The following is a 27,304-nucleotide window of genomic DNA, read 5'->3' as shown; positions in this document are numbered from 1 at the left end:
AAGTTTGCATAGGCTACGATACTGCAGGTAGACCAGTAGTACCCTTTGCACCAGAATTTCTTGTTTGCTTTGTACTTCTCATCATAAAGACATGGAATAGTGACAGATCCTCCTCTTTTTACAGCTACATTTTTCAGTGTCCTCATGCTCTCTACCTCTGCAAGCAAGCCACATTAGGAAGCAGTATTAGCGTTACTCAGATACTGAATCAGGACGATCAGAACATTCAGGAATCAAAGTGTTTGATGAAATTTGATTGGTTGATGTGTGTGTGTGTGTGTGTGTGTGTGTGTGTGTGTGTGTGTGTGTGTGTGTGTGTGTGTGTGTGTGTGTGTGTGTGTGTGTTAATCTGTGTGTGTCTTTGTGTATGTTTGTGGGTGTGTGTGCATGTGTGTATGTGTGTATATGTGTGTCTGTGTGTATTTGTGTGTTTTTGTGTATGTATGAGTGTCTGTGTGTTTATGTAAGTGTGTTTGTGTATGTGTGTGTCTTTGTGTGTATGTATGAGTGTGTGTGTCTGTGCATGGGTGTATGTGTGTGTTTGTGTGTGTTTGTGTGTGAATTTGTGTGTGTATGTATGAATGTGTCTGTCTGTGCATATGTGTGTGTTTGTGTGTGTGTGTATGTATGAATGTGTGTGTCTTTGCATGTGTGTGTGTTTGTGTGTGAATTTGTGTGTGTATGTATGAATGTGTGTGTGTGTGTGTGTGTGTGTGTGTGTTTGTGTGTGTGTGTGTGTGTGTGTGTGTTTCCTTATTTTGTTCATCTTCTAATATGAATCATCCCTCCAGTGATGTCTAGTTGCTTTACAGTACTGAAGTACATGGTTCACTGTACTGGTACTTTCTTTAGTTAAAAGTCATCCAAAGTAATTTTTTTTTCACTTACATCTCAAAGTACATTTTCCTGTTATTTATTTATTTATTTATTTATTTAGTTAGTTAGTTAGTTAGTTAGTTAGTTAGTTAGTTAGTTAGTTAGTAAAACATTCACCTTCTACACTTCCGGCACCAGATGTTGTCTGAGACAGTGGAGACAGATGAGCATCACTGACCAAAGTGATTAAACAATCTTTATTCTATTGCAATCTTACAGACTGAAGTCTTTGGGGTATTTTTTCTCTGTAATGTTGTAATATGAAAATAAATGTTTTTAAATAGCAAAACTGTATTATTCATTTGAAGAAAAAAAGCAAAATCAAGAAAAAGAAAAAGAAAAAGAACTGTGATTTCTGATTATCCTCACAAACTGTCACTAAACATGTCAAAGAAAGGGAAACTTTTTTGTATTAACTTTATTATAATCAACAACCCAATGAAATATTCATTCATACAATGTTAATAGAAGAATAAATTAACTTATCCTTTTTTATAGAAAAGTTCTACAGTCTAAGGTAATAAATTCTGTATGACTAGATAGATAGATAGATAGATAGATAGATAGATAGATAGATAGATAGATAGATAGATAGATAGATAGATAGATAGATAGATAGATAGATAGATAGATAGATAGATAGATAGATAGATCACGTCCTTCAGTTGTTTACGATACAGAACATCTCTTGCTCTCTGAAACAGAAAACACACCAGGGGTCAATCACAGTGTTTGGGGCAGGAATCCATGCGCACGGACGGGTGTGTGTGGATTCCTGCCCCGAACAGAACCATACTGCCAACACTAACTGTATGCGATCGTCTAATAAACTCTCATTTGACAAAGTGGTGCTGACAGAAAAAAAGCTGAATTTGGATTAGATCAATGATAAAGTATGCAACGTCATCCAGCCTCTGTGTGTGCTGTATGTATGTGTCTGCCTGTGTGTGTATGTGTATGTGTGTGTATGTTTGTGTATGTGTATGTGTGCGTGTGTGTGTGTGTGTGTGTGTGTGTGTGTGTGTGTGTGTCTCTGTGTGTATGTGTGTGTCTGCCTGTGTGTGTATGTCTGTGTCTGTGTGTGTGTGTGTGTGTGTGTGTGTGTGTGTGTGTGTGTGTGTGTGTGTGTGTGTGTGTGTGTGTGTGTGTGTGTGTGTGTGTGTGTGTGTGTGTGTGTGTGTGCTTTTCATTATTTTGTTCATCTTCTAATTTGAATCAAGTCTCCAGTGACGTCTAGTTGCTTTACAACACTGAAGTACATGGTTTACTGTACTGGTACTTTCTTTAGTTATTAGTCTTAAAGTACATTGAAGGTTTTTCCTCTTATGTATTTATTATTTATTTACATATTTATTTACCAGATGTTGTCTGAGACAGTGGAGACAGATGAGCATCACTGACCAAAGTGACTATCTTTATTCTATAGCAATCTTACAGACTGAAGTTTTTTGGGTATTATTTCTCTGTAATGTTGTAATATAAAAATAAATGTTTTCAAATAGCAAAACTGTATTATTCATTTGAACAAAAAAATAATCCCATGTGACATGAGAAAGTTTCTTTAAGCAAGTCAGTATGTTTGTGTGTGTGTGTGTGTGTGTGTGTGTGTGTGTGTGTGTGTGTGTGTGTGTGTGTGTGTGTGTGTGTGGGTGTACAGTATGTGCGTGTGTGTAATATCACTTCCTTCCCTGTTTGCTGTATGTACTGTATGTACAGTATATAAAAACATTTCTTCGTATGTCTGTGTGTGTCTTTGTACTGTATCCGTGTCTGTGTGTGTATGTGCATGCGTTTGTATGTGTGTGTGTCTGTGTGTGTCTCTGTGTGTATGTATGCGTGCATGTGTGTTTGTGTGTGTGTCTGTGTGTGTTTGTGTATATGCATCCGTGTGTAAATGCGTCTGTGTATGTGTGTCTGTGTATGCATGTGTGTCTGTATGTGTGCATGTGTGTGTCTGTGTATGTGCATGCGTGTGTATGTGTGTGTCTGTGTATATGGTTGTGTGTGTGTGTATATGTGTGTGTTAGTCTGTGTGTATTTTTATATGTTTGTGGGTGTGTGTGCATGTGTGTGTATGTGTGTCTGTGTGTGTTTTTGTGTATATGTGTGTATGAGTGTCTGTGTGTGTATGTGAGTGTTTTTGTGAATGAATTTGTGTGTGTGTGTGTGTGTGTGTGTGTGTGTGTGTGTGTGTGTGTGTGTGTGTGTGTGTGTGTGTGTGTGTGTGTGTGTGTGTGTGTGTGTGAATGTGTGTGTGAGTGCATGTGTTTGTGTGTGTGTGTGTGTGTGTGTGTGTGTGTGTGTGTGTGTGTGTGTGTGTGTGTGTGTGTGTGTGTGTGTTTCCTTATTTTGTTCACCTTCTAATATGAATCATCCCTCCAATGACATCTAGTTGCTTTACAGTACTGAAGTACATGGTTCACTGTACTGGTACTTTCTTTGGTTATAAATCATCCAAAGTATTTTTTCTCCTACATCTCAAAGTACATTGAATGTTTTTTCCTCTTATTTATTTATTTATTTATTTATTTATTTATTTATTTATTTATTTATTTATTTATTTAGTAGAGTTAGTTAGTTAGTTAGTTAGTTAGTTAGTTAGTTAGTTAGTTAGTTAGTTAGTTAGTTAGTTAGTTAATAAAACATTCAGCTTCTACACTTCAGGCACCAGATGTTGTCTGAGACAGTGGAGACAGATGAGCATCACTGACCAAAGTGATTAAACAATCTTTATTCTATTGCAATCTTACAGACTGAAGTTTTTGGGGTATTTTTTCTCTGTAATGTTGTAATATGAAAATAAATGTTTTTAAATAGCAAAACTGTATTATTCATTTGAAGAAAAAAAAATCAAGAAAAAAAAACAAACAAAAGAACTGTGATTTCTGATTACCCTCACAAACTGTCAGCTTAAGTACTGTAACCAGACAACATGTAGTTATTTACTTCCCTCACTGGTGCACATTATCATGACGGATGATTTCATGTTTATTTACATAATCCCATGTGACAAGAGAACGTTTCTATAAGCAAGAAAGTATCATGTGTAATAATCACCTGTTCACTTACTGCTTAAATACTGCAGTGTTTGGGTTTGAACTCTAAGCACATGTTCATCTTTTCAATAAAGCAACAAATTTACATATCTATAAAACTGCAGAGAAAAACATCATGGTCTAAAGTGTTCAGCGTTTTCTGCAAGAGAGAATAAAGGTGTTTTAGCACTTACGTGGTTTCATCACTGCTGGGGACAAAATTCACAAACACTGTGGGTGAGAAATAACTCAGATTAGAAACATGTGTTAAGAAAAACCATTTCTCTAATTTTCTTCCAAATATGTACATCTGATGTTACCTGAATTGTGCTTTGAGTCAGATCTGTTTAAAACGTAAAAGATGCAAATTTGATTACTTTTAATATTTTTTCCTTCATTCATATAGATTAGCTCAAGGTGATTGCAGACCGTTCTCTTATTAAATATAGAGATTTATAATGATATTACATTTTTAATTCCTATTTTGATTGTTTTTCAGATTAAGCACACTTTATTCTATAAAAAAGTTAAATAAAATAGAATATGTGTAAAACTGCAGAGGAAAACACCATGCTAAATAAAATGGAGCTTTCCTACTTACGTGCACGTATTGTCTTGGTTAGTGGTTGTAGTCACTGCTGTAGACACTGCTGTAGACGCTGTTGTAGACTCTGATGTAGTCACTGCTGTAGACTCTGCTGTAGACTCTGCTGTAGACTCTGCTGTAGACTCTGATGTAGACGCTGTTGTAGACTCTGATGTAGACTCTGTTGTAGACGCTGCTGTAGACTCTGATGTAGACTCTGTTGTAGACGCTGCTGTAGACTCTGATGTAGTCACTGCTGTAGACTCTGCTGTAGACTCTGCTGTAGACTCTGATGTAGACTCTGTTGTAGACGCTGTTGTAGACACTGCTGTAGACTTTGTTGTAGTCTTTCTAGTAGTCACTGTTGTCAGTACAAATGAAAATAATCAGTGTGATTTCTGTCTCATCGTATGTTAAAGTTGATCAGTGTTTGTGATAATACCTGGAGGTGGATCACTGACACTGATATAAACAGGAACCTGCAGATCTCCTGCACTGCACCAGTACCATCCAGTATCACTCTTCTTCAGTCTGCTCATCTTCACACTGAAGGATCTTCTCCCATCATCACTGATGTACACTGATGAATAGCGGAATGTTTCAATCCCCACTATGTTGCATTGTCCATCTTTAAATCTGCACCACTGCTTCGGTTTATTCTGATACGCAGCACTGTAGAGACACTGGACTGTGATGCTGCCTCCTTCCTCACCTCTCACTCTGCTCTCGCTCACTGACAGATCTGAATAAATAGGCAGTAAATGAGTGGTGTAAGGGAATTTATAACAATTATAATTCTTACTCATTTTGGTTTCTTACCTTGACTAAGCGTCAGGTACAAATAATCACGGTCATCCTGCTGCCATTCATCCCCAATTTCTGCAGCACACCAACCCGTTCCAGACTCAGAGACAGAGTTCAGTTCAACTGTCAACAAATTCTGCTCTGGATGATCAATGACTGATGGATTTCCACTTGAGTTTGCATAGGCTACGATACTGCAGGTAGACAAGTAGTACCCTTTGCACCAGAATTTATTGTTTGCTTTGTACTTCTCATCATAAAGACATGGAATAGTGACAGATCCTCCTCTTTTTACAGCTACATTTTTCAGTGTCCTCATGCTCTCTACCTTTGCAAGCAAGCCACATTAGGAAGCAGTATTAGCGTTACTCAGACACTGAATCAGGACGATCAGAACATTCAGGAATCACTGTGTCACTACTGAGGTACATTTAATCTACCAGTGATGAAAGCTGTTAACAGCCACTGCTCCATGAAAGTAAATAAACAACAAGAGCTTCTTTAACCCTTTAGAAAATGAAGGATACCCAGACAGTATATGAGAATGATAGAGTTTTAGTCTTACCTGATATACAGAGGAAAAACCCAAGGAGTGTTACAGAACCACATAGTGAGTAAAAGCCCATGTTTCTCTAAGAGACTTGCATGACAAATACTCTTCCTACTTGTGGCTGACGTTACTTTGTACTAGCTGACTTCCTGTTTTTTCTTTTTTTTTATCTCATACTGTTATTGTGAGGTAGTTCGGATAAGCGGTAGAAAATGAATGAATGAATGTTTTTTTATTTATAAAAGTAATAAAGCAGGAAAAACAGACAGACGGCAAGTTTTATTTTTAAATATTTTTTTATTTTTTATTCCTCCCCAAGTGACACAGCAGTTCAGACATCTAGGGGAAGTTTAATGAGGAGGCAAAACAGAGAAGAGACGGTGAGATCAGTGGAGCAGTGCTAGAAGATCAGAGGGAGTGAGGTGTAGTGAGGGGTGTGATAGAGGCTACTGGTCTGTTTTTGGCTCTGTGTGCAAGCCTCAATGTTTTACTATTGATGTATGGAAGTCTGTAGGGGGAAAATATAACAATGGTGTGGTTTGAGAGAACATAGGAAGGTTTTAAACAAGTCCTGCAGCTGAATTCAGGATCAGTTGTAGAGGTGGAATGGTGCTCAGAGGCAGACCTGCCAGGAGCGAGGTGCAGTAGTCCAGCTGCTTATATTCTCGATGTCACCAAGATCACGTCCTTCAGTTGTCTGCGATACAGAACATCTCTGGCTCTCTGAAACAGAAAACACACCAGGGGTCAATCACAGTGTGTATTACAGCTCACCAGGTTACACAGAACAATAAAGAGACAAGAGATGAACATGTATCCGTCATTGTGATCATATCTGAATGATAATTATGTGAAATGTCTTATATAATTTGATTCGTTGATTCTATATATATATATTCTAAAAGTATCACAAGCCATCATTATAAAGCTGCTTTTGGATAAGAACAATTATACAGTTTTTTAATTAAATCTCAATGTGTATTATTTATTAATGAGTTTTTTAATGAGTTTTTCAAAATACAGGAAAAAAATGTAATTACCAAAAAAAATCATCAGAAAAAATCAACATCTACATGCCACTTTGGTGCTTTGGCCATTATAATAATGGCGATTATGGGCAAAGTATAGAAACATTAACAATAATAACAATCCACAACACCTTCATCCAGCCTGTGTGTGTGTGTGTGTGTGTGTGTGTGTGTGTGTGTGTGTGTGTGTGTGTGTGTGTGTGTGTGTGTGTGTGTGTGTATGTGCATGTGTGTGTGTGTGTGTGTGTGTGTGTGTGTGTGTGTGTGTGTGTGTGTGTGTGTGTGTGTGTGTGTGTGTGTGTGTGTATGTGCGTGTGTGTGTGTGTGTGTGTGTGTGTGTGTGTGTGTGTGTGTGTGTGTGTGTGTGTGTTTGTGTGTGTGTGTGTGTGTGTAGCTGTATGTGTGTGTATGTGTCTGTGTGTGTATGTGCATGTGTGTCTGCATGTGTATGTTTATGGGTCTGTGTGTGTATCTTTATGTGTGTGTACATGTGTGTGTGTATGTGCATGTGTGTGTGTGCACGTGTGTCTTTGTCTATGTCTGTCTGTGTGTATGTCTATGAGTGTGTGTGTCTGTGTGTGTATGCGTGTGTGTCTGTGTGTATTTGCATGCATGTGTACTGTATGTGTGTGCATGTGTGTGTGTGTGCATGCATGTGTAAGTGCATGCTTGTGTATTTGTCTGTGTGTGTCTATATGTGTGTATGTGTATGTGTGTATGTCTGTGTATGTGCATGTGTGTCTGTTTTTGTGTTTGTGTATGTGCATGCGTGTGTATGTGCATGCGTGTGTATGTGTACGTGTGTGTAATAGCACTTCCTTCCCAGTTTGTTGCAGGGCTATCAAGTGTCACACATTCAGCATGACAGACACTCATTTGGGTTTTTTGTCACGCTCTCTCGCCACACATCCCGCCACACATTTACAGTCCCTTCTTAATGTTAATAATACGAGTCGTAATCTGCGCTCTAGCCGATTCTTTAATTTCTGCATTCCTAAAGTCCGTACGTCCTTTGGTCGATGCTCTTTTCAGTTTTCTGCTGCATATGATTGGAATCATCTGCAGCGGACTCTTAAGCTTAGTTAATGTATATCGCTTTCTTTCATTAAATATTCAGTTCAGTCACTAACTCAAGATCACTGTACTTGTTTTTAGTATTTTGTTTGTTTTTACATGTCATTGTTTATAGCTGTGTTTGTGTATTGTATTTGTTTTATGTTGCGTCTTTGTCAGGTCGTCATTGTAAATGAGAACTGCTTCTCAACTGACTCACCTGGTTAAATAAAGAATGAAAACTTGGAATTTCTCGCGCAGAAAAACTTTTTGACTATTTATCATATATTTAATATGCTGCAGCGGCCAAAATGTATCTGTCCGCACCGCTGTCTCTATGGAACCATGCAGGAATCAAGCGCGTCTCCCCTGTAGTTCTTAGTCGACCCTGACACTTATCAGCCAATCAAAAAAGCGGCTACACAATCAGAAAATAACACTATCTGGGTAAGATTTAACGCAACAACCAATGAAAAAAAAAAAAAAAAAAGAGAGGGTATTTTTGATGGTCGGTTTGAATAAAACCTCAACATGAAACAGCTTGTCTCTGGACAGGACATTGTCCTCAATCATGACCCTAAAATTGGCTGGGCTTCAGTCGAACTGTCTTAAATAGGAGCAACATTACAAATGATAGAGTCCAAAAAGGCAACAAACAACACCAGTCTGTCTCTCTAGCTCTCTCTCGCTCTCTCTCGCTCTCACACACAAATTAATGGAATTTGAACATGGAAATTGAACAAATAGCCTACTTCGTATTTGGTTAAACTGTGGTCAGTGATCCTTACCAAACATAACAACACCCCCATTATTGTTGTTTTTGTTTTTTTTCCCCTGGGGGGGCACTTTTGCCTGCCTTCAAAACTTGAGAGCTCCGTTGTTGTTGTTTGTGTGTGTATATATATATATTATATATTATATATATATATATATATATATATATATATATATATATAAATATATATGTATATTATATATATATTATATTATATGTTATATATTATATTATATTATATTATATTATATTATATTATATTATATTATATTATATTATATTATATTATATATTATATATATATAAAACTTTGTGTGTATGTGTGTGTGCTTTGCTAGCTATTGACACTAAACATTAAGATTATAAATCATTACTCGTCCACTTTAAACCTTCTATAAGCGCAGACTGGTCACATGATCACATTTTTACACAGAGACCCTGCACCATCACAGGGAATCATTTGCACTTGTTAAGTGACTGATGTCTCTGGATCACAGTTTCTGAAATGCATTATAGGTTATATGGTTTAACAACCAGGTTATAACTGTAAAAAGAGCTCTTAAAGATAGAGCACAACCTCAGAAATCGGTAAGTTTCGTTGACTTTGGAGCGCTTTTTCTCTATTTTCATTAAAAGTATTAAACCCAGATGCTACCAGGAAGTTCATCAGGTTTCACACAATCACTCAGCACAGAGACTTGAACCTGCAGTACATTTTATTTCTAATATTATGTAACTGTTTGGCAACATTCATGCAGACTGCCTTCATGCAGTTTTGAAAATGTGGTTTCGGTATTGAACAATGCTTGTTAGCAACTGAAAAAAAACTGTAATGAGTTTTAGACAAAATACAGGGAAAAAAATGTAAATACCAAAAAATCATCAGAAAAAAAATAGTATTACCTCAAAATCCCACTTTGGTGCTTTGACCCATATAATAATGGAGATTATGGGCAAAGTATAGAAACATTAACAATAACAATCCACAACACCATCATCCAGCCTCTGTGTGTATGTGTGTGTGTCTTAGTGTGTGCATGCGTGTGTGCCTGTGTGTGTTTGTGTATGTACATGTGTGTGTATGTGTTTGCCTTTGTGTGTGTATGTGCATGCGTGTGTACTGTGTGTGTGTGTGTGTGTGTGTGTGTGTGTGTGTGTGTGTGTGTGGGTGTACAGTATGTGCTTGTGTGTAATAGCACTTCCTTCCCTGTTTGTTGTATGTACTGTATGTAGAGTATATAAAAAAAATTCTTTGTGTCTGTGTGTCTTTGTACTGTATGCGTGTCTGTGTGTGTATGTGCATGCGTTTGTATGTGTGTGTCTGTGTGCGTGCATCCGTGTGTAAATGTGTCTGTGTGTGTCTGTGTATGCATGTGTGTCTGTATGTGCATGTAATAATAATAATACATTTTATTTAAAGGTGCCTTTCTGAACACTCAAGGTCACCGTACAAAAGAAGGAGAAAAACAACAACAACAATATATATATATATATATATATATATATATATATATATATATATATATATATATATATATATATATATATATATATATTTATATATATAAATATATGTAGTTATAAAATAGTTAGAAATACAAATTGGACCAAAATTACAAATCATGATGTAGAATAAGCTAAACAGATGAGTGTGTGTGTGTGTCTGTGTATATGCATGCGTGTGTATGTGTGTGTGTGTGTGTGTTAGTCTGTGTGTATTTGTATATTTTTATGGGTGTGTGTGCATGTGTGTGTTTTTGTGTATATGTGTGTGTATGAGTGTCTGTATGTTTATGTAAGTGTGTTTGTGTGTGTGTATGTGTCTGTGTGTTTGTTTGTATGTATGAGTGTATGTGTCTGTGCATGTGTGTGTGTGAATTTATGTGTGTGTTTGTGTGTGAATTTATGTGTGTGTGTGTGTGTGTGTGTGTGTGTGTGTGTGTGTGTGTGTGTGTGTGTGTGTGTGTGTGTGTGTGTGTTTGTGTGTATGTATGAATGTGTGTGTGCTTGTGTTTGTGTGTGTGTGTTTCCTTATTTTGTTCACCTTCTAATATGAATCATCCCTCCAGTGACGTCTAGTTGCTTTACAGTACTGAAGTACATGGTTCACTGTACTGGTACTTTCTTTGGTTATAAATCATCCAAAGTATTTTTTTCTCCTACATCTCAAAGTACATTGAATGTTTTTTCCTCTTAGTTAGTTAGTTAGTTAGTTAGTTAGTTAGTTAGTTAGTTAGTTAGTTAGTTAGTTAGTTAGTTAATAAAACATTCAGCTTCTGCACTTCAGGCACCAGATGTTGTCTGAGACAGTGGAGACAGATGAGCATCACTGACCAAAGTGACTATCTTTATTCTATTGCAATCTTACAGACTGAAGTTTTTGCTGTATTTTTCTCTGTAATGTTGTAATATGAAAAAAAAGTTTTTAAATAGAAAAACTGTATTATTCATTTGAAAAAAAAAAATTAAAGAAATCAAGAAAAAGAAAAACAAAAGAACTGTGATTTCTGATTACCCTCACAAACTGTCAGCTTAAGTACTGTAACCAGACAACATGTACTTATTTACTTCCCTCAGTGGTGCACATTATCATGAATTTGGATGGATTTCATGAGTATTTAATCCCATGTGACATGAAAGTTTCTATAAGCAAGAAAGTATCATGTGTAATAATCACCTGTTCACTTACTGCTTAAATACGGCAGGGTTTGGGTTTGAACTCTAAGCACATGTTCATCTTTTCAATAAAGCCACAAATTTACATATCTATAAAACTGCAGAGAAAAACATCATGGACTAAAGTGTTCAGCGTTTTCTGCAAGAGAGAATAAAGGTGTTTTAGCACTTACGTGGTTTCATCACTGCTGGGGATAAAATTCACAAACACTGTGGGTGAGAAATAACTCAGATTAGAAACATGTGTTAAGAAAAACTGATACACAAATTTTATTCCAAATATGTAAATCTGATGTTACCTGAATTGTCCTTTGAGTCAGATCTGTTAAATACATAAAAGAAAAAGAAAGTAAAGTTTGATCACTTTAAATATTTTTCCTTCATTCATATACATTAGCTCATGGTGATTGCAGTCTCTCAGACAGATTCATAATGATATCCATTTTTTATGATGTTTATTTTTCACATCACTTCCATCTTTGAAAAAGTTCATAAATATAAAACATAAAACTACAGAGGAAAACACCATGCCTAAATTACATGAAGCTTTCCTACTTACGTGTGCGTATTGTCTTTATGAGTGTTTGTAGTCGCCATTGTAGTATTTGATGTAGTGACTGTTGTCAAAACAAAGTAAAATAATCAGTGTGATTTCTGTCTCATCATTTGTTAAAGTTGATCAGTGTTTGTGATAATACCTGGAGGTGGATCACTGACACTGATGTGAACAGGAACCTGCAGATCTCCTGCACTGCACCAGTACCATCCAGCATCACTCTTCTTCAGTCTGCTCATCGTCACACTGAAGGATCTTCTCCCATCATCACTGATGTACGCTGCTGAACAGTGGAATGTTTTTATCCCCACTGTGTTGCATTGTTCATCTTTGAATCTGCACCACTTCTTCTGTGTATTCTGATACTCAGCACTGTAGAGACACTGGACTGTGACGCTGCCTCCTTGCTCCAATCATGTCTTCTTTTTAATAATATCAGTGTTGTATAAAGTACTAGAAAGCAATATTTGAGTAAAAGTACAGGTATCGTACTAGAAAAAGACTTTGGTAGAAGTGAAAGTCACCTTTTAGAATATTACTCAAGTAAAAGTCTTAAAGTATCTGATTTTTACTGTACTTAAATATCAAAAGTAATTTTCTGATATTTAATGTACTTAAGTATTTGAAGTAAAAGTAAAAAGTAAAATTTTAGTGATTTTCGGTAGGCATAAGAGCAGGGGCAGTTCTAGGGTTTCATCTTTAGGGGGTTTTAGCCCTCAGTGACAATTTAAAGCAAGAAGAGTTTTATATTATATGACTACATAGTAAGCCAAAAGTTATGGTATTATTTAAAATGCCAAAAGTGGACAAAATGTTATGCATGATGTAATGATGCCAGGCTTGAATCAAATCAGTTCATGAATGTGTGCATTCTACAAACAGTGTGAATGCAGTCACTGATAAACAAATATTCACAAGACAAAGACCAATTCAATAAATGTTATTTTTATTTAGTATTGATATTGCTTTAATATTTTGTTTGTGCTATTACTACTCTGGTAATAAGAATAGTGACATTTCACTGCTTTTGGTTGCTTTTGGTTGCCGCTGTTATAGATAAACGCCTCCAGCTCTGACTGCGCGTGCACGCTGCGCGTACCTGTGCTTCTCCGTAGAGCGTGCGGACGTGTGTAATGTAATCTAGGAGCAGTGATTCGCCAAACCTCCCTTATTGCAGTCACACACATTTCTTCTGATTTTATTTTGTAGTAACGAGTAACGAAGATGCTTAGTGGAAATATAACGGAGTAAAAGTATACATTTTATCTAGGAAATGTAGTGGAGTAAAAGTGAAAGTTGACATAAATTTAAATAGTGAAGTAAAGTACAGATACGTGACATTTCTACTTAAGTACAGTAACAAAGTATTTGTACTCCGTTACATTACAACACTGAATAATATGTACTTCAATATATAGAATTGGAGAAGAATTATGAACTAATTGTGAACAGAGAAGAAACTTGATATGAATCTTGGTGTGATCAGTGGTGCAGAGCTAGAAGATAAGAGGAAGTGTGGTGCAGTGAGTGGTGTATTAATTACTTTGATTTTTGAGGCTGCGGGTCTGATTTTGGCTTTGTAGACATGCCTCAGTGTTATAAATCTGAAGTGTGTGGCTACTAAAAGCCAGTATGGGGAGAAATATAACAATGGGGTGGTTTAGGAGAACATAGGAAGGTTTTTAACAAGTCCTGCAGCTACATTCAGGATCAGAGGTGGAATGGTGCTCAGAGGCAGACCTGCCAGGAGCGAGGTGCTGTAGTCCAGTGTCGACATATATCAAGGGACTGAACAAGCACTTGGCCTGACATTTATCATAGAGACATTTAACAATTCAGAGAAAGGGAACCTTTTTTGTAATAAACTTTATTGTAATCAACAACTCAATGTAATATTCCTTCACACAAGGTTATTAGATGAATGAATGCAGTTATGATTTTTTACAGAAAAGCTTGTTAGCGATAGAAAAAAACTGTAATAAAGAAAAGCATTACAGTTTTTCCAATCGCTAACGAGCGCTTACCTATACTTAAGATAATTTTTCTAAACTCTTAACACAGACTTACACCTACAAAACACAATTGGCCAAATTGATAATTTTCCTCTCAAAAACACATTTTGTTAAATAAATACTAACTCTCCTTTTCAAAACAGAACACATCTTTCTCTGCACTCACTAACTTTACCGAAACACTGGAAATCTGACTCAAAATGAAATTATTCTGTCAAAGAATAACACTTGTTTTCACTTCACAAGGTATATGCAGTCAATCAAAGTACACCAGGTTTCAAAATACTGGCTATTGTTGACATTAGAAAAACTGCATAGACTTTTATGTTTCAGGTAACATGCAATCCACCTTTTACACAAAATGTCTTAGTTGGGAACTGTATGTCCACATGTACAGTGATGTTCACATTCAAACTCATTCCAGTAAAAAACAAATCAGTTATTTTTTTCTTTACTGTTTACTAAAGGAGGTACAGTAGAAACACAATATAATAGAACAGAAAAAGTTTTACAGTATTGCTTACAGTGAACAAAATATCATATATAAGACCATTCTGAAAAACAAAAAACAAAACAAAAAACAAAACAGCAAAAAGCCCAGATAAGAAGGGGAGAACTAAAAATAGCACAAAATTACTGTAATGTATCTAATCCCTGCGATCTTCAGGGTTAGGCCACATGTTTTCGTCAACATCACATCTGACATCATCCAAGGCGATACACCTGAGGATAAAATCGCTTGGTATGTCGGATCCACCCTTGGCAATCTTGAACTGTGATGTCCCTGCAGCCAGCATCCATGGCTTCAAGGAGGGACATCTGGTCATGTGGCTGATGGTCACAAACCTTCCACCTCCATGCAGAAAAGAACTCCTCTATGGGGTTGAGGAAAGGTGAATAGGGTGGAAGGAAGAGACTTACCAGTCTTGGGTGGACTTCAAACCATGCTGTTATTGCTTGCGAATGATGGAAAGCAACTTTGTCTCAGGTAATTACAAATGTCCTCATGTTTTCACCCTCCTGATCCTGCTCTGGTACCAGGCGCTGGTGGAGATCATTGAGAGAGGCAAGGAGGTGTTCGGTATTATAGGGTCCAACCTGACATATGTGAAGGAGTAATCCTGCATTTGCCATTGCTGCACACATGGTAATGTCTGCCCCTCTCTGTCCTGGCACATCAACTGTGGCCTTTTTTCCAATTATATTTCGTCCATGTCGACGCCTTTTGGATAGATTGAATCCTGCCTCATCTAAGTACACTAAATGAATTCATGAGGGGCCTGGTTGGCCTTCAATTCCATAACTCTCTGAAACAAAGTTTATGTATATCATGTCATTACTGTATACCATACTATACTGTAACCTATTACTGTGTAGGTTTCCTACTTGCAAAGTGCAAAGCTTATAGAACTGGACATTGAATTGAATACACACTATACCTGGAAATATTGTGGTCGTAGCTCCTTGACTCTCTCACTGTTCTTCTCAAAGTGTAGAACTTAGATTTGTAAAATTTAATTTGTAAGTTTGATTACTCCCCCATTAATACATTTCCTCATGTTTAATTTTTTTTAAAATTACACTACAAAATTAGAGCTTTTCAGAAACACATCTGCCATTATGCCGCCACACCACTAGAGGGTACATTGGCTGCGCATGAAACAAGCGAGAGAGCTACTTCCCCCTGTTTAACGCGCTCAGTAATAAACTGACTGCCGCTTGGAACGCATCTAACTTGTTCTCTCGTGTTTCTCTCAGTGGTCCACCTGTGTATCATTTGCTGCCGGCACAGATATCCCCTAGGTCTGGGGCCTGTAACATAGAGCTGCTTCATCCGCACTCTGCGTTTGGACAATGTCCGTCTAATGGTTGTGAGGCTGATGCTTTCTATATTGTCAAATATCTCATGGTCCTCCACAATTCTAGTTTTAATTTCATGCAGTTTTATTGCATTATTTGCAACAACCATTTCTACAATGGCAAGCTCTTGATCATTATTGAGGATCTTTCCTCTTCCCCCAGAGGGTGGAAGACGTTGCATTCTTTAGAGGGGGAAAAAAATCAACATATGCATTACTGTATGACCTTATTGTCAAGTCAAGTGAGAATAGAAACATTCCATGTAAAATGCAATACTTACCTGTTGGTTTGTTGAAAGATGCGAATAATGGAGGTGATTGTTTGTTTATTATCAGCTGAGATATATTGTTTTTGAACTGATATCATTGCAGAAGCAGAGGTTTTTATACTGTATCTAAGGTTTGGAATATTGTTTTTGCTATTGTGGGATGTGTGTTAACATTCGCGAATATTACAAAAACAATCCATAATTTTGTTGGGAGGTATAGCTTGTCTGTTAAGAAAATGTAAGCATTGTGGAAATGTGTTCATTGATTGCATATTGTGTGAAAAGGACATGAAATGTGTGAAAGGTATGGCCACAAAAGACTGATGTTGTGCTAATTGTGTTTAGAGTTTTGAAAATGTGACAACTGTTTGGACAAACGCTTGTTAGCGACTGAAAAAACTGTAACATGCCATGATCAGTAATTGGAGTATAACTGATGTTAAATACAATGTTGTTTCTGACACATGAATAAAATACACCCTTGTCATGAAAGTAAGGAGCAAATAATTTTAAGTCAGGCAAGCCTTCCTTAAAAGAAGAAACCATTACAAAAAGGGTTATAAGAATGAGAACCTTAGAGTATCTTATCTTCGGGTTTTATTAGTAAAACGAATGTCTCATTGTGTTTTGTGTGTGTGTGTGTGTGTGTGTGTGTGTGTGTGTGTGTGTGTGTGTGTGTGTGTGTGTGTGTGTGTGTGTGTGTGTTCTGTTTGAGGGCCCCTATGAGTTCAATCGGAGAAGCCGCATGGGGTTATCTGGTCTTTGTGCAGGCTCCAGACATTCTGGAGCCAGTTGTGTGTGTAAAACTGGGTTGCTCATCGGTTAATTGAGGAGTAGCTGTTGAAATTTAGGGTGCCTTGGACATGAAATCTAAAATAACCGGTACTAGACGCTACACTCTGCTGTAGACTCTGATGTAGACACTGCTGTAGACACTGCTGTAGACTCTGCTGTAGACTTTGTTGTAGTCTTTCTAGTAATCACTGTTGTCAATACAAAGGAAATAATCATTGTGATTTCTCGCTCATCATTTGTTAAAGTTGATCAGTGTTTGTGATAATACCTGAAGGTGGATCACTGACACTGATGTGAACAGGAACCTGCAGATCTCCTGCACTGCACCAGTACCATCCAGCATCACTCTTCTTCAGTCTGCTCATCCTCACACTGAAGGATCTTCTCCCAACATCACTGATGTACACTGCTGAATTCTGGGATGTTTCAATCCTCACTGTGTTGCATTTTTTGATCTTTAAATCTGCACCACTGCTTCTGTTTATTCTGATACGCAGCACTGTAGAGACACTGGACTGTGACGCTGCCTCCTTCCTCACCTCTCACTCTGCTCTCCCTCACTGACAGATCAGGATCTAAGCACAAATAATGTATGTTGTCAATTTTGTATGATTCATTTAGAAAAGAAACATAATATTACTGATAAAATAATAATTATTTCCAGATAGCAGTTTTATACCTGATTTCACTGTGATGTAAAGAGCTTCACTACCATCTAATGATCCGTCTATCTCTACACCACACCAGTACCATCCAGTGTCTGTTGTCTGGAGATGATCCAGAGTCACAGTGAAGAAACTCTCAGCTCGGTAATCAGTAACTCTAACTTTCCCCTTTCTATGATAGGTATAGGCCTGAATTTCGCACATAAAGAAATATGTACCAGAGCACCAGTAATTCTTATGTTGTATATATTCCCTATTATAATGACATGGGATGGTGACAGATGATCCAGGTTTAAGACTAAAGTACCTCTGTGACTGAACGGCATCAACTGCATACAGAACAGAAAAACATTGCAATTACTCAGAGACAATAAAATATTCATACATGATAATACAACATATTACTGACGGTTGATATGATACTCCAATACTTTAGGGTTTTGTTGTATTAATTAGTTACATTGCATATGCAAGACTGCATGAGAAATGAACTTACCGGAAATGATGAGAATAAGAATAAAAAAGCAGCTCATGTTGATTTGTTCTGATGTTGAATCAGATGTGAGGGATTCTTACGTCCTGCTTCTCTGTGAAGTTGGTACTGTGTCTGTAGCGGCTCAAGCAGTTCCTCTTCCTGCTCATCACACTTTGTGCTCTAAAATCAGTGTGAAGAGAAGAAGGCTGACAAAAGAACATATTTTTATAGCTGTTATGACTGATTCAGACTTCATTGCATGCCTTGCAGTGCAGACACATGGTATACTATTCTTAATAAATCTTTTCTAGTTTTATTAATTCATGTTACTTTAAGCTAAGTTTTGCACCACAGTGTCAGTCATCGATAAGATCATATGTTTATTACATTGTTCATAAATAGTTTATCTGAATTCCTCTTATATGGTTATAAAACAAGTTGCTGTAATATGTCCAACAAGTTAGGAGAACATTTGAAGGTTTTTAACAAGTCCTGCAGCTACATTCAGGATCAGTTGTAGAGGTGAAATGGTGCTCAGAGGCAGACCTGCCAGGAGCGAGGTGCAGTAGTCCAGTGTCGACATATATCAAGGGACTGAACAAGCACCTGAGTGGCCTGACATTTATCATAGAGACATTTAACAAGTCAGAGAAAGGGAAACTTTTTTGTACTAAACTTTATTGTAATCAACAACTCAATGTTATTAGATGAATGAATGCAGTTATGATTTTTTACAGAAAAGGTCCATTAACTAAGATAATCATTATTTATGGATGGATGGATGGATGGATGGATGGATGGATGGATGGATGGATAGATAGATAGATAGATAGATAGATAGATAGATAGATAGATAGATAGATAGATAGATAGATAGATAGATAGATAGATAGATAGTTACAGTAGATACAGAACATCTCTGGGTCTCTGAAACAGAAAACACACCAGGGGTCAATCACAGTGTGTATTACAGCTCACCAGGTTACACAGAACAATAAAGAGACGAGAGATAAACATGCATCCTGTCATTGTGTTCTGAATAATAATTATATAAAAATCGCTGATGAAATTTGACTGGTTGATGTCAGCCCTGTTCTAGAAATATCACAGTCATCATTATAAAGCTGCTTTTGAATTAGATCAATGATACAGTATGCAAAGTTTAATGTTTTTATGTTTCTTGTTTGTATTTTTTTCTTTCCCTCTGCAAATACAGACAGCTATTAGGCTGTAACTCTGCTCCATCAGTGTAACTAAACTCTTTACATTACAGTTGTCTGAGTGCATTAGGCCTGTGGCTGCCATGTTCTGTTGTTATTGTTTTATTTCAGTTTTATAAATTAAATCTCAATGTGTTTTGATTACTAATAAGTTTTTAGTCAAAATACAGGGGAAATATTCCAGAACTTGTTCACAAAGTTCTTATACATCTTTTTGCAAATGTTGAAATTGAAGTTGGGAAACTTAATAGTCTGGCTTGCAGTTTGGATTGATTGAAAAATCATCAGAAAAATAGTTTTGACCTCAAAATGCCACTTTGGTGTTTTGACCCATATAATAATGGAGATTATGGGCAAAGCATAGAAATATTAACAACAATAACTATTCATAACACCATCACCTAATGTGTGTTTGTGTGTGTGTGTGTGTGTGTGTGTGTGTGTGTGTGTGTGTGTGTGTGTGTGTGTGTGTGTGTGTGTGTGTGTGTGTGTATGTGTGTGTGTGTGTGTGTGTGTACTGTATGTATGTGTGTGTGTTTTTCCTTAATTTGTTCATCTTCTAATTTGAATCATCCCTCTGTTTTACAGTACTGAAGTACATGGTTTTCTGTACTGGTAGTGTCTTTGGTTATAAATCATCCAAAGTACATTTTTGCTTACATCTTTATAGTACATTTATTTGTACGTTTACTTTTTTATTTATTTACATATTTATTTAACAAAATATTCAGCTTCTACACTTCAGGCACCAGCTGATGTCTGAGACAGTAGAGACAGATGAGCATCACTGACCTGAGTGATTAAACAGCTAATAGGAAGCTTAAAGACTGATGTTTTGTGGGTTGTAATGATTTTTTTTAATAGCAAAACTGTATTATTTATTTGTAAAAAAAAAAATCAAAAAGAAAGAAAAAAACCTCTGCTTTCATTACACTTTAATAAAGAAGTACTCTTACAGTAAACATAGAATTTTTGGCAGACTCCGTTATCCAGAGTCACTTATACTATACATCTGAGCACTTGAGTGTTAACAGCCTTTCTCACGGGCCCAGAAGTGGCAGCCTGTTATTGGTGCTGGGATTTGAACTCACAACCTTCCAAGCAGTTGTTCCACTACCCTCACAAACTGTCAGCTTAAGTACTGTAACCAGATGACATGTAGTTATTTACTTCACGTGTTTTTTTTTTGTTTTTGTTTTTTTGCAAAAGAATTTTTCATTATTAGTGATCTAATAATTCTATGTATGAATAAATTCTACACATTTGGTTGCAGGGGTGTAAAATATCTCATTACTTACAAATGATATGGATTGTTTTTTGTGTGATTTCCAGGCAGACCTGAATGAATTAAACATAAAGGAAATTACATTGAAAGGATGCAGCACTGAAAGCCATGTTCTAAGAAGGCCTAAACCTTTCCCTTCAGGCAGAGCTCATCTCCAATACTTTATATTGCCAAATGTATCTCCAAAGATGCGTCAGTGTCGTCTGTGCATACGGCGCTACCTTTACTGTGGTCAAGCAGGTCATTGCTGTGTAGCCTGTCCTGAGAAGGCCACTCCATGCAGCACTAAGGTGAGCCCTGACTATTGCCCTTTTAGTGTACAATTACAAATGTACAAACTCCCACAAAAGTTTCACCACAGCCCCTATTCTACGACAGCCAGACCCCAACCTACCGTTTGTTCCACATTACAGTACGTACAGTTCTGCATCATCCTGCACATCATTACATTCACCACTCAATCATTACAGCTAAATTATTGCATCTTAAGCAAACATTAAAAACATAAATGTTTCAAATTGTTATCAGACATTTACAGTATAAGCAGCACTTTGTGCGTTATTGCATTTATATGTAAATGTAAGTGCATAAGATGAATAAATATGTTAGATGTTTTTTTGTTTTTTTTTTAAATTGAAATATAGGCATTTATGCTCCAGTGTTATATACTGTATGTGAGATCTTGTCGAAAACCCATAACTGGCTTGTAAGAATAATGACAGAACTCACTTTGTCATAATTCTTGTAAAAAAAAAATAATAATAATAATAATTAAATCAGGTTATGTTTAAGATTCTATTTTTCTGCTTAAAGCTTTGACATTTCCACTTTTATGACCCATAAATATATGGTATGATTTTAGGTTTAACAAACACGGTGCTACAATACAGTCAGACTACAGACTAAGTGAGATGTTCTCCCACAGTGAATGGTCTGTTCATCATTACAGGGTCATGAGCCTAATCCATTCAGATTGTAATCAGATACCAGCACAGTTTACCAGAATGTCCATGCTGCTTGTGATCCGTTATCTTGAATTATTTCCTTAATTATATAAAAGAGAAGCTTTTCATAGGGGGGCACGGTGGCTTAGTGGGTAGCACATTCGCCTCACACCTCAGGGTTCGATTCCCGCCTCTGTCTTGTGTGTGCAGAGTTTGCATGTTCTCCCCGTTCCTCAGGGGTTTCCTCCGGGTACTCCGGTTTCCTCCCCCAGTCCAAAGACATGCATGGTAGGTTACTTGGCATCTCTGGAAATTTGTCCGTAGTGTGTGATTGTGTGAGTGAATGAGAGTGTGTGCCCTGCGATGGGTTGGCACTCCGTCCAGGGTGTATCCTGCCTTGATGCTCGATGACGCCTGAGATAGGCACAGGCTCCCCATGACCCGAGGTAATTCGGATAAAGCCGTTGAAAATGAGTGAGTGAGATGAGTGAGAGAAGCATTTCATCTTGGATGTTTATGTACATATAGTAAAGATGTCACCATGTGAAGTGTTTTCCTAACCATCACTCATATTAACACTGGCTTCACTAGGAGGTTATAATAATAGCGTAGCATAGCAGTGTGTAATAATAACATGCTTTAATTTAAAATCAGAAGATATTTTTCCTACAGGTTTTTACTCATTAAGTGTTGTGGGTTCTGCAGTGTGTTATGTTGTACACTAATGTTGTATTTAAGGACTGTAGACCATGTGAACAGAAATTATAACAGCTAATGTAAAAGAATTTTGAGTTAAAATATAATGAAATAAAAACGTGAAATATAAACACTTTAAATACATTTCAGATCAAGCAAAAGCCTAAAAAATTATAGTACAGAAGAGAAAATGTGAAATCTGATAGCTACAGTGAGAAAACTTATTTTTCTGAATGACGGAGGGTCATGTGACTCTGATGTAAGTCTGTGGAGTGAGTGTGGGGCATGTTGTCCTTGTCCTGACTGGGATTTTATCTGTAAGGATGTTGAGGATGGACACACGACCCAGTAGAGATCCCTGAGGCCCCACAGTCAGTGGACAGTAAGTCATCCTCTAAAGAGAATAAATATAATTGCTGTGTTAAAAGTTTGTAATTTTACTTTACATATTTGAGTGGGTTATGTATACATTTTTAATCACAAACCTCTTACTGGTAAACCTCATAGCTGTAGAGGGTCTCATTAGTAACATCATTTGGAGAAACCTAGAACAGGATATGAATAAAGTCCCTGGCAGATTAGTGAGTAAAGTGTTTATTATCAGTTTATACACATAGATCTGTAGCTTGGACTGAACTTACCTTTGGCTTAGAATCAGCCACTGTGCTGTATACAATGGAGTCTTCATCAGTGTTCACCTGTTTCACACACACACACACACACACACACACACACACACACACACACACACACACACACACACACACACACACACACACACACATACACACACACACACACACACAAACACACACACACACACACACACACACACACACACACACACACACACACACACACACACACACACACACACACACACACACACACACACTTCTCTTTATAAAGTATTATTATTAATACAGTTTATTAATTCTATGATTCACATTAATGTAATCTGAACTCACTTAACTTATTAACATATTTTATTTAATTTTTTATTTTCATTTTTTAATTTTATCTTTATTAAATAAAAACTGCAAAAATATGTAAAATGTTAAAACTGCTATCCCTCTGGGGTATGTCTGTGGCCAGAGTTTTAACAAATGTGAATGCTTTAATTTCATCTTTCCTGTCCTGTAAACAGTTGTAGGATCTCTCAGTCTGAAAAGATTTGATTTACTGTTAAGTAACAGCACTGATGAGAAATTGTGGTGATGAAGTTCATTAAAAGTGCTAAAAGGTACTAAAGGCACTGAAATAAGACATAAGACACAGTACTAACTGTGGGAACAGTGGTGTCATTGCTCCTCTCTCTGATCCTGGTTTGATTCTCTAGCTCTGGAATAGAGAATAAATAAATAAATAAATAAAAATTTACAAATAGTGAACTGAATTCAATTTTTATTGAATTGTATTCAATTAAAACAATATATAAACAAACAAACAAACAAATAAACAAATAAACAAATAATACATTTGTGCCACTAGAGGGCACCATCACCTCACCTATATTTACATTTAAAGTCTTCCTAATCTTTACACTCATGTTCTGTGTACATCTGTGGAGCTCAAACTTTTTCTGCTAACTTTGGCTGATTTTCAAGCCCCATCTGTCCTCCATCACCCCACGAAATGGTGATGAAATACTCCAAGTGTACAAGGTCTAATTTATTGAAATATCAAGTTCTAAATCAATAAAATCAAACAGCATGAAGTTCCAAAATAGAAGAAATAAAAGTGCAGTCGTGTTTCACTTTATGTTGAGTTAAAACACACATGGGTCTGGGTTTTGTCAGGGTTTTGGTGTTTGTTTGTGGTCCATGTCACACATTTAGACACTGATGTTGTTATGCCCACTACATACACTACTGCCTCTCTATGTGAAGGTTTTTAAGATTGTTCTGTTGTAAATATTTTCCTGACATTAAATTGTCATTTTCCAGCTATTTTTCCTTCCGGTGTCCTAAATGATGTTTTACTTTAAGTGCTTTACTGGCTCATTTGTTTGTTTATGGTTGCTTTGAGTGTATTAACTTTATTATCAATGAAGAAAACCATTAATGAAGATAGACAAAAAAAACCCCAAAAAACCCTGCGCCCTGTTATGACCATGTAAGAACCGCGGGACTACAGGGTTCAGAAAGCTCATAACCAGCAATCAACATTATCTCCAGAGGAAAAAGACAAGTGATATTTATGACATTACAGACAAATACAGTGTAAAGGCTCAGACTGTAATAACTGGTGAGTTTACAATCAGTGTATGTGACTTTCTTCCCCTCTGTTCTCCTGTTTTCTATTTGCCCACAGATTCTAGGTGCACTGTGTTTGACCCCTGACTGATTTATCTGACTGTCAAATCTTTGAATCTGTCCTCTGGTTGTATGAACACTGTATTATATTTGATTGTGTTGAATTTCTTGTTAATGAACCTCCAGTGAATGGATTTTCACACCTCATTTGAAATAATAGAAGAATGAGAACTAATTCAAAACTACAGACACACCAGGGACACTTACCACATTTCTTTCTGAGCATACAGATGATGATGACCAGTATCACCAGTGGCAGAAGAAGGGCCACCAGGTACCAATGGTTCAGGGTCCAAACCAAACTACTGACAAACATTTGAAGCATTATTTAGCACAGACTGGCTGAATCAACTGCAGTGAAAATATTCATTAATTCAGTTCATCATTAATCATCATGCATCAATAATAATTCTTCATCATCAGTAGTTAAATATCCTAAATGGAAAGTATCAAACTATTACAGCATTTACAAATAATTTAAACGTTCTACTTCAATAAAGTACTGTACCAAGAGTACATGTACTTATTTTATAACTTTATACCTGTGGTGTAAATTGTCATAAAATATGAAATTATATTAGTAGAAAATTTTCTTTTCTAAATCTGGTACTCATTGATTTCATGTGTATTTACATAAGATCATGTGACATGAGAAAGTTTCAACAAGCAAGAAATGATCATGTAATGTTCACATGTTTGTCTTTGAATAAAGCAACACATGTACATGTCTCTAAAACTGCAGAGAAAAACATCATGGTCTAAAGTGTTCAACATTTTCTGCGAGAGAGAATAAAGATGTGTTTGTACTAACGTGGTTTCATTACGGCTGGAAACTGATGTCACAAACACTGCGGGCGAGAAATAATTCACATTAGTAACATGTGTTAAGATTAACTGATACACTAATTTTCTTCCAAATATGTAAATCTGATGTTACCTGAATTGTGCTTTGAGTCAGATCTGTTTAAAACATAACATAAAACATTCACTTGAAATATTTTTCCTTCATTCATATACATAAGCTCATGGTGATTGCCTCTCAGACAGATTTATATCCATTTTTTTTATGATGTTTATTTTTCACATCACTTCCATCTTTGAAATGGTTACTGGATAAAAAACATGTTAAACTGCAGAGGAAAACACCATGCCTAAATAACATGAAGCTTTCCTACATACGTGTACGTATTGTCTTGATGAGCGGTTGTAGTCACTGTTGTATTCACTGTTGTAGGCACTGTTGTAGGCACTGTTGTGGTCACTGTTGTAGGCACTGTTGTAGGCACTGTTGTAGTCACTGTTGTAGGCACTGTTGTAGTCACTGTTGTAGGCACTGTTGTAGGCACTGTTGTAGTCACTGTTGTAGGCACTGTTGTAGGCACTGTTGTAGGCACTGTTGTGGTCACTGTTGTAGGCACTGTTGTGGTCACTGTTGTAGGCACTGTTGTAGTCACTGTTGTAGGCACTGTTGTGGTCACTGTTGTAGGCACTGTTGTAGTCACTGTTGTAGGCACTGTTGTGGTCACTGTTGTAGGCACTGTTGTAGGCACTGTTGTAGTCACTGTTGTAGGCACTGTTGTAGGCACTGTTGTAGTCACTGTTGTAGGCACTGTTGTAGGCACTGTTGTAGTCACTGTTGTAGGCACTGTTGTAGGCACTGTTGTAGGCACTGTTGTAGTCACTGTTGTAGTAATTGATGTAGTGACTGTTGTCAAAACAAAGTAAAATAATCAGTGTGATTTCTGTCTCATCATTTGTTAAAGTTGATCAGTGTTTGTGATAATACCTGGAGGTGGATCACTGACACTGATGTGAACAGGAACCTGTAGATCTCCTGCACTGCACCAGTACCATCCAGCATCACTCTTCTGCAGTCTGCTCATCTTCACACTGAAGGATCTTCTCCCATCATCACTGATGTACACTGCTGAATTCTGGGATGTTTTAGTCTCCACTGTGTTGCATTGTCCATCTTTAAATCTGCACCACTGCTTCTGTGTATTCTGATACGCAGCTCTGTAGAGACACTGGACTGTGACGTTGCCTCCTTCCTCACCTCTTACTCTGCTCTCGCTCACTGACAGATCTGAATAAATAGGCAGTAAATGAGTGGTGTAAGGGAATTTATAACAATTATAATTCTGATTCATTTTGGTTTCTTACCTTGACTAACCGTCAGGTACCAATAATCACGATCATCCGTCTGCCATTTATCCCCAATTTCTACAGCACACCAACCCGTTCCAGACTCAGAGACAGAGTTCAGTTCCACCGTCAACAAATTCTGCTCTGGATGATCAATGACTGATGGATTTCCACTTGAGTTTGCATAGGCTACGATAATGCAGGTAGCCCAATGGTACCCTTTGCACCAGTATTTCTTGTTTGCATTGTACTTCTCATCATAAAGACATGGAATAGTGACAGATCCTCCTCTTTTTACAGCTACATGTTTCAGTGTCCTCATGCTCTCTACCTCTGCAAGCAAGCCACATTAGGAAGCAGTATTGTTACTCAGTAGTGTTACTCAGACACTGAATCAGGACGATCAGAACATTCAGGAATCACTGTGTCACTACTGAGGTACATTTAATCTACCAGTGATGAAAGCTGTTAACAGCCACTGCTCCATGAAAGTAAATAAACAACAAGAGCTTCTTTAACCCTTTAGAAAATGAAGGATACCCAGACAGTATATGAGAATGATAGAGTTTTAGTCTTACCTGATATACAGAGGAAAAACCCAAGGAGAGTTACAGAACCACATAGTGAGTAAAAGCTCATGTTTCTCTAAGACACTTGCATGACAAATACACTTCCTACTTGTGGC

General features: G+C 37.0%; 1 protein-coding gene across 1 annotated transcript; it reads right to left on the bottom strand.

The window, feature by feature from the left end:
- Positions 1–1,371: 1,371 nt before the first annotated feature.
- On the bottom strand, positions 1,372–27,304 carry LOC125139921 (uncharacterized protein YBL113C-like). The gene is made up of 7 exons (XM_047806088.1): positions 27,198–27,304; positions 26,638–26,952; positions 26,261–26,560; positions 4,513–4,858; positions 4,232–4,254; positions 4,106–4,142; positions 1,372–1,571 (listed from the first exon to the last, which is right to left on the bottom strand). Exons 1-7 carry the CDS (start codon positions 27,256–27,258, stop codon positions 1,538–1,540), a joined length of 1,116 nt encoding a protein of 371 aa, XP_047662044.1. The 5' UTR covers positions 27,259–27,304; the 3' UTR covers positions 1,372–1,537.

The sequence above is a fragment of the Tachysurus fulvidraco genome, chromosome 22 (assembly GCF_022655615.1).
Source record: "Tachysurus fulvidraco isolate hzauxx_2018 chromosome 22, HZAU_PFXX_2.0, whole genome shotgun sequence".
In the NCBI taxonomy this organism is placed as follows: Eukaryota; Metazoa; Chordata; class Actinopteri; order Siluriformes; family Bagridae; genus Tachysurus; species Tachysurus fulvidraco.
Note: the sequence above shows the minus strand (reverse complement) of the source record. Positions and strands in the feature narration are given on the sequence as shown.

Coding starts and splice junctions, on each gene's coding strand:
- LOC125139921 (XM_047806088.1), bottom strand. CDS start 27,258: ATGAGCTTTTACTCACTATGTGGTTCTGTAACTCTCCTTGGGTTTTTC. Junction 26,953..27,197: donor GTTTTTCCTCTGTATATCAG/GTAAGACTAAAA, acceptor GCTTGCTTGCAG/AGGTAGAGAGCATGAGGACA. Junction 26,561..26,637: donor GTACCTGACGGTTAGTCAAG/GTAAGAAACCAA, acceptor CTATTTATTCAG/ATCTGTCAGTGAGCGAGAGC.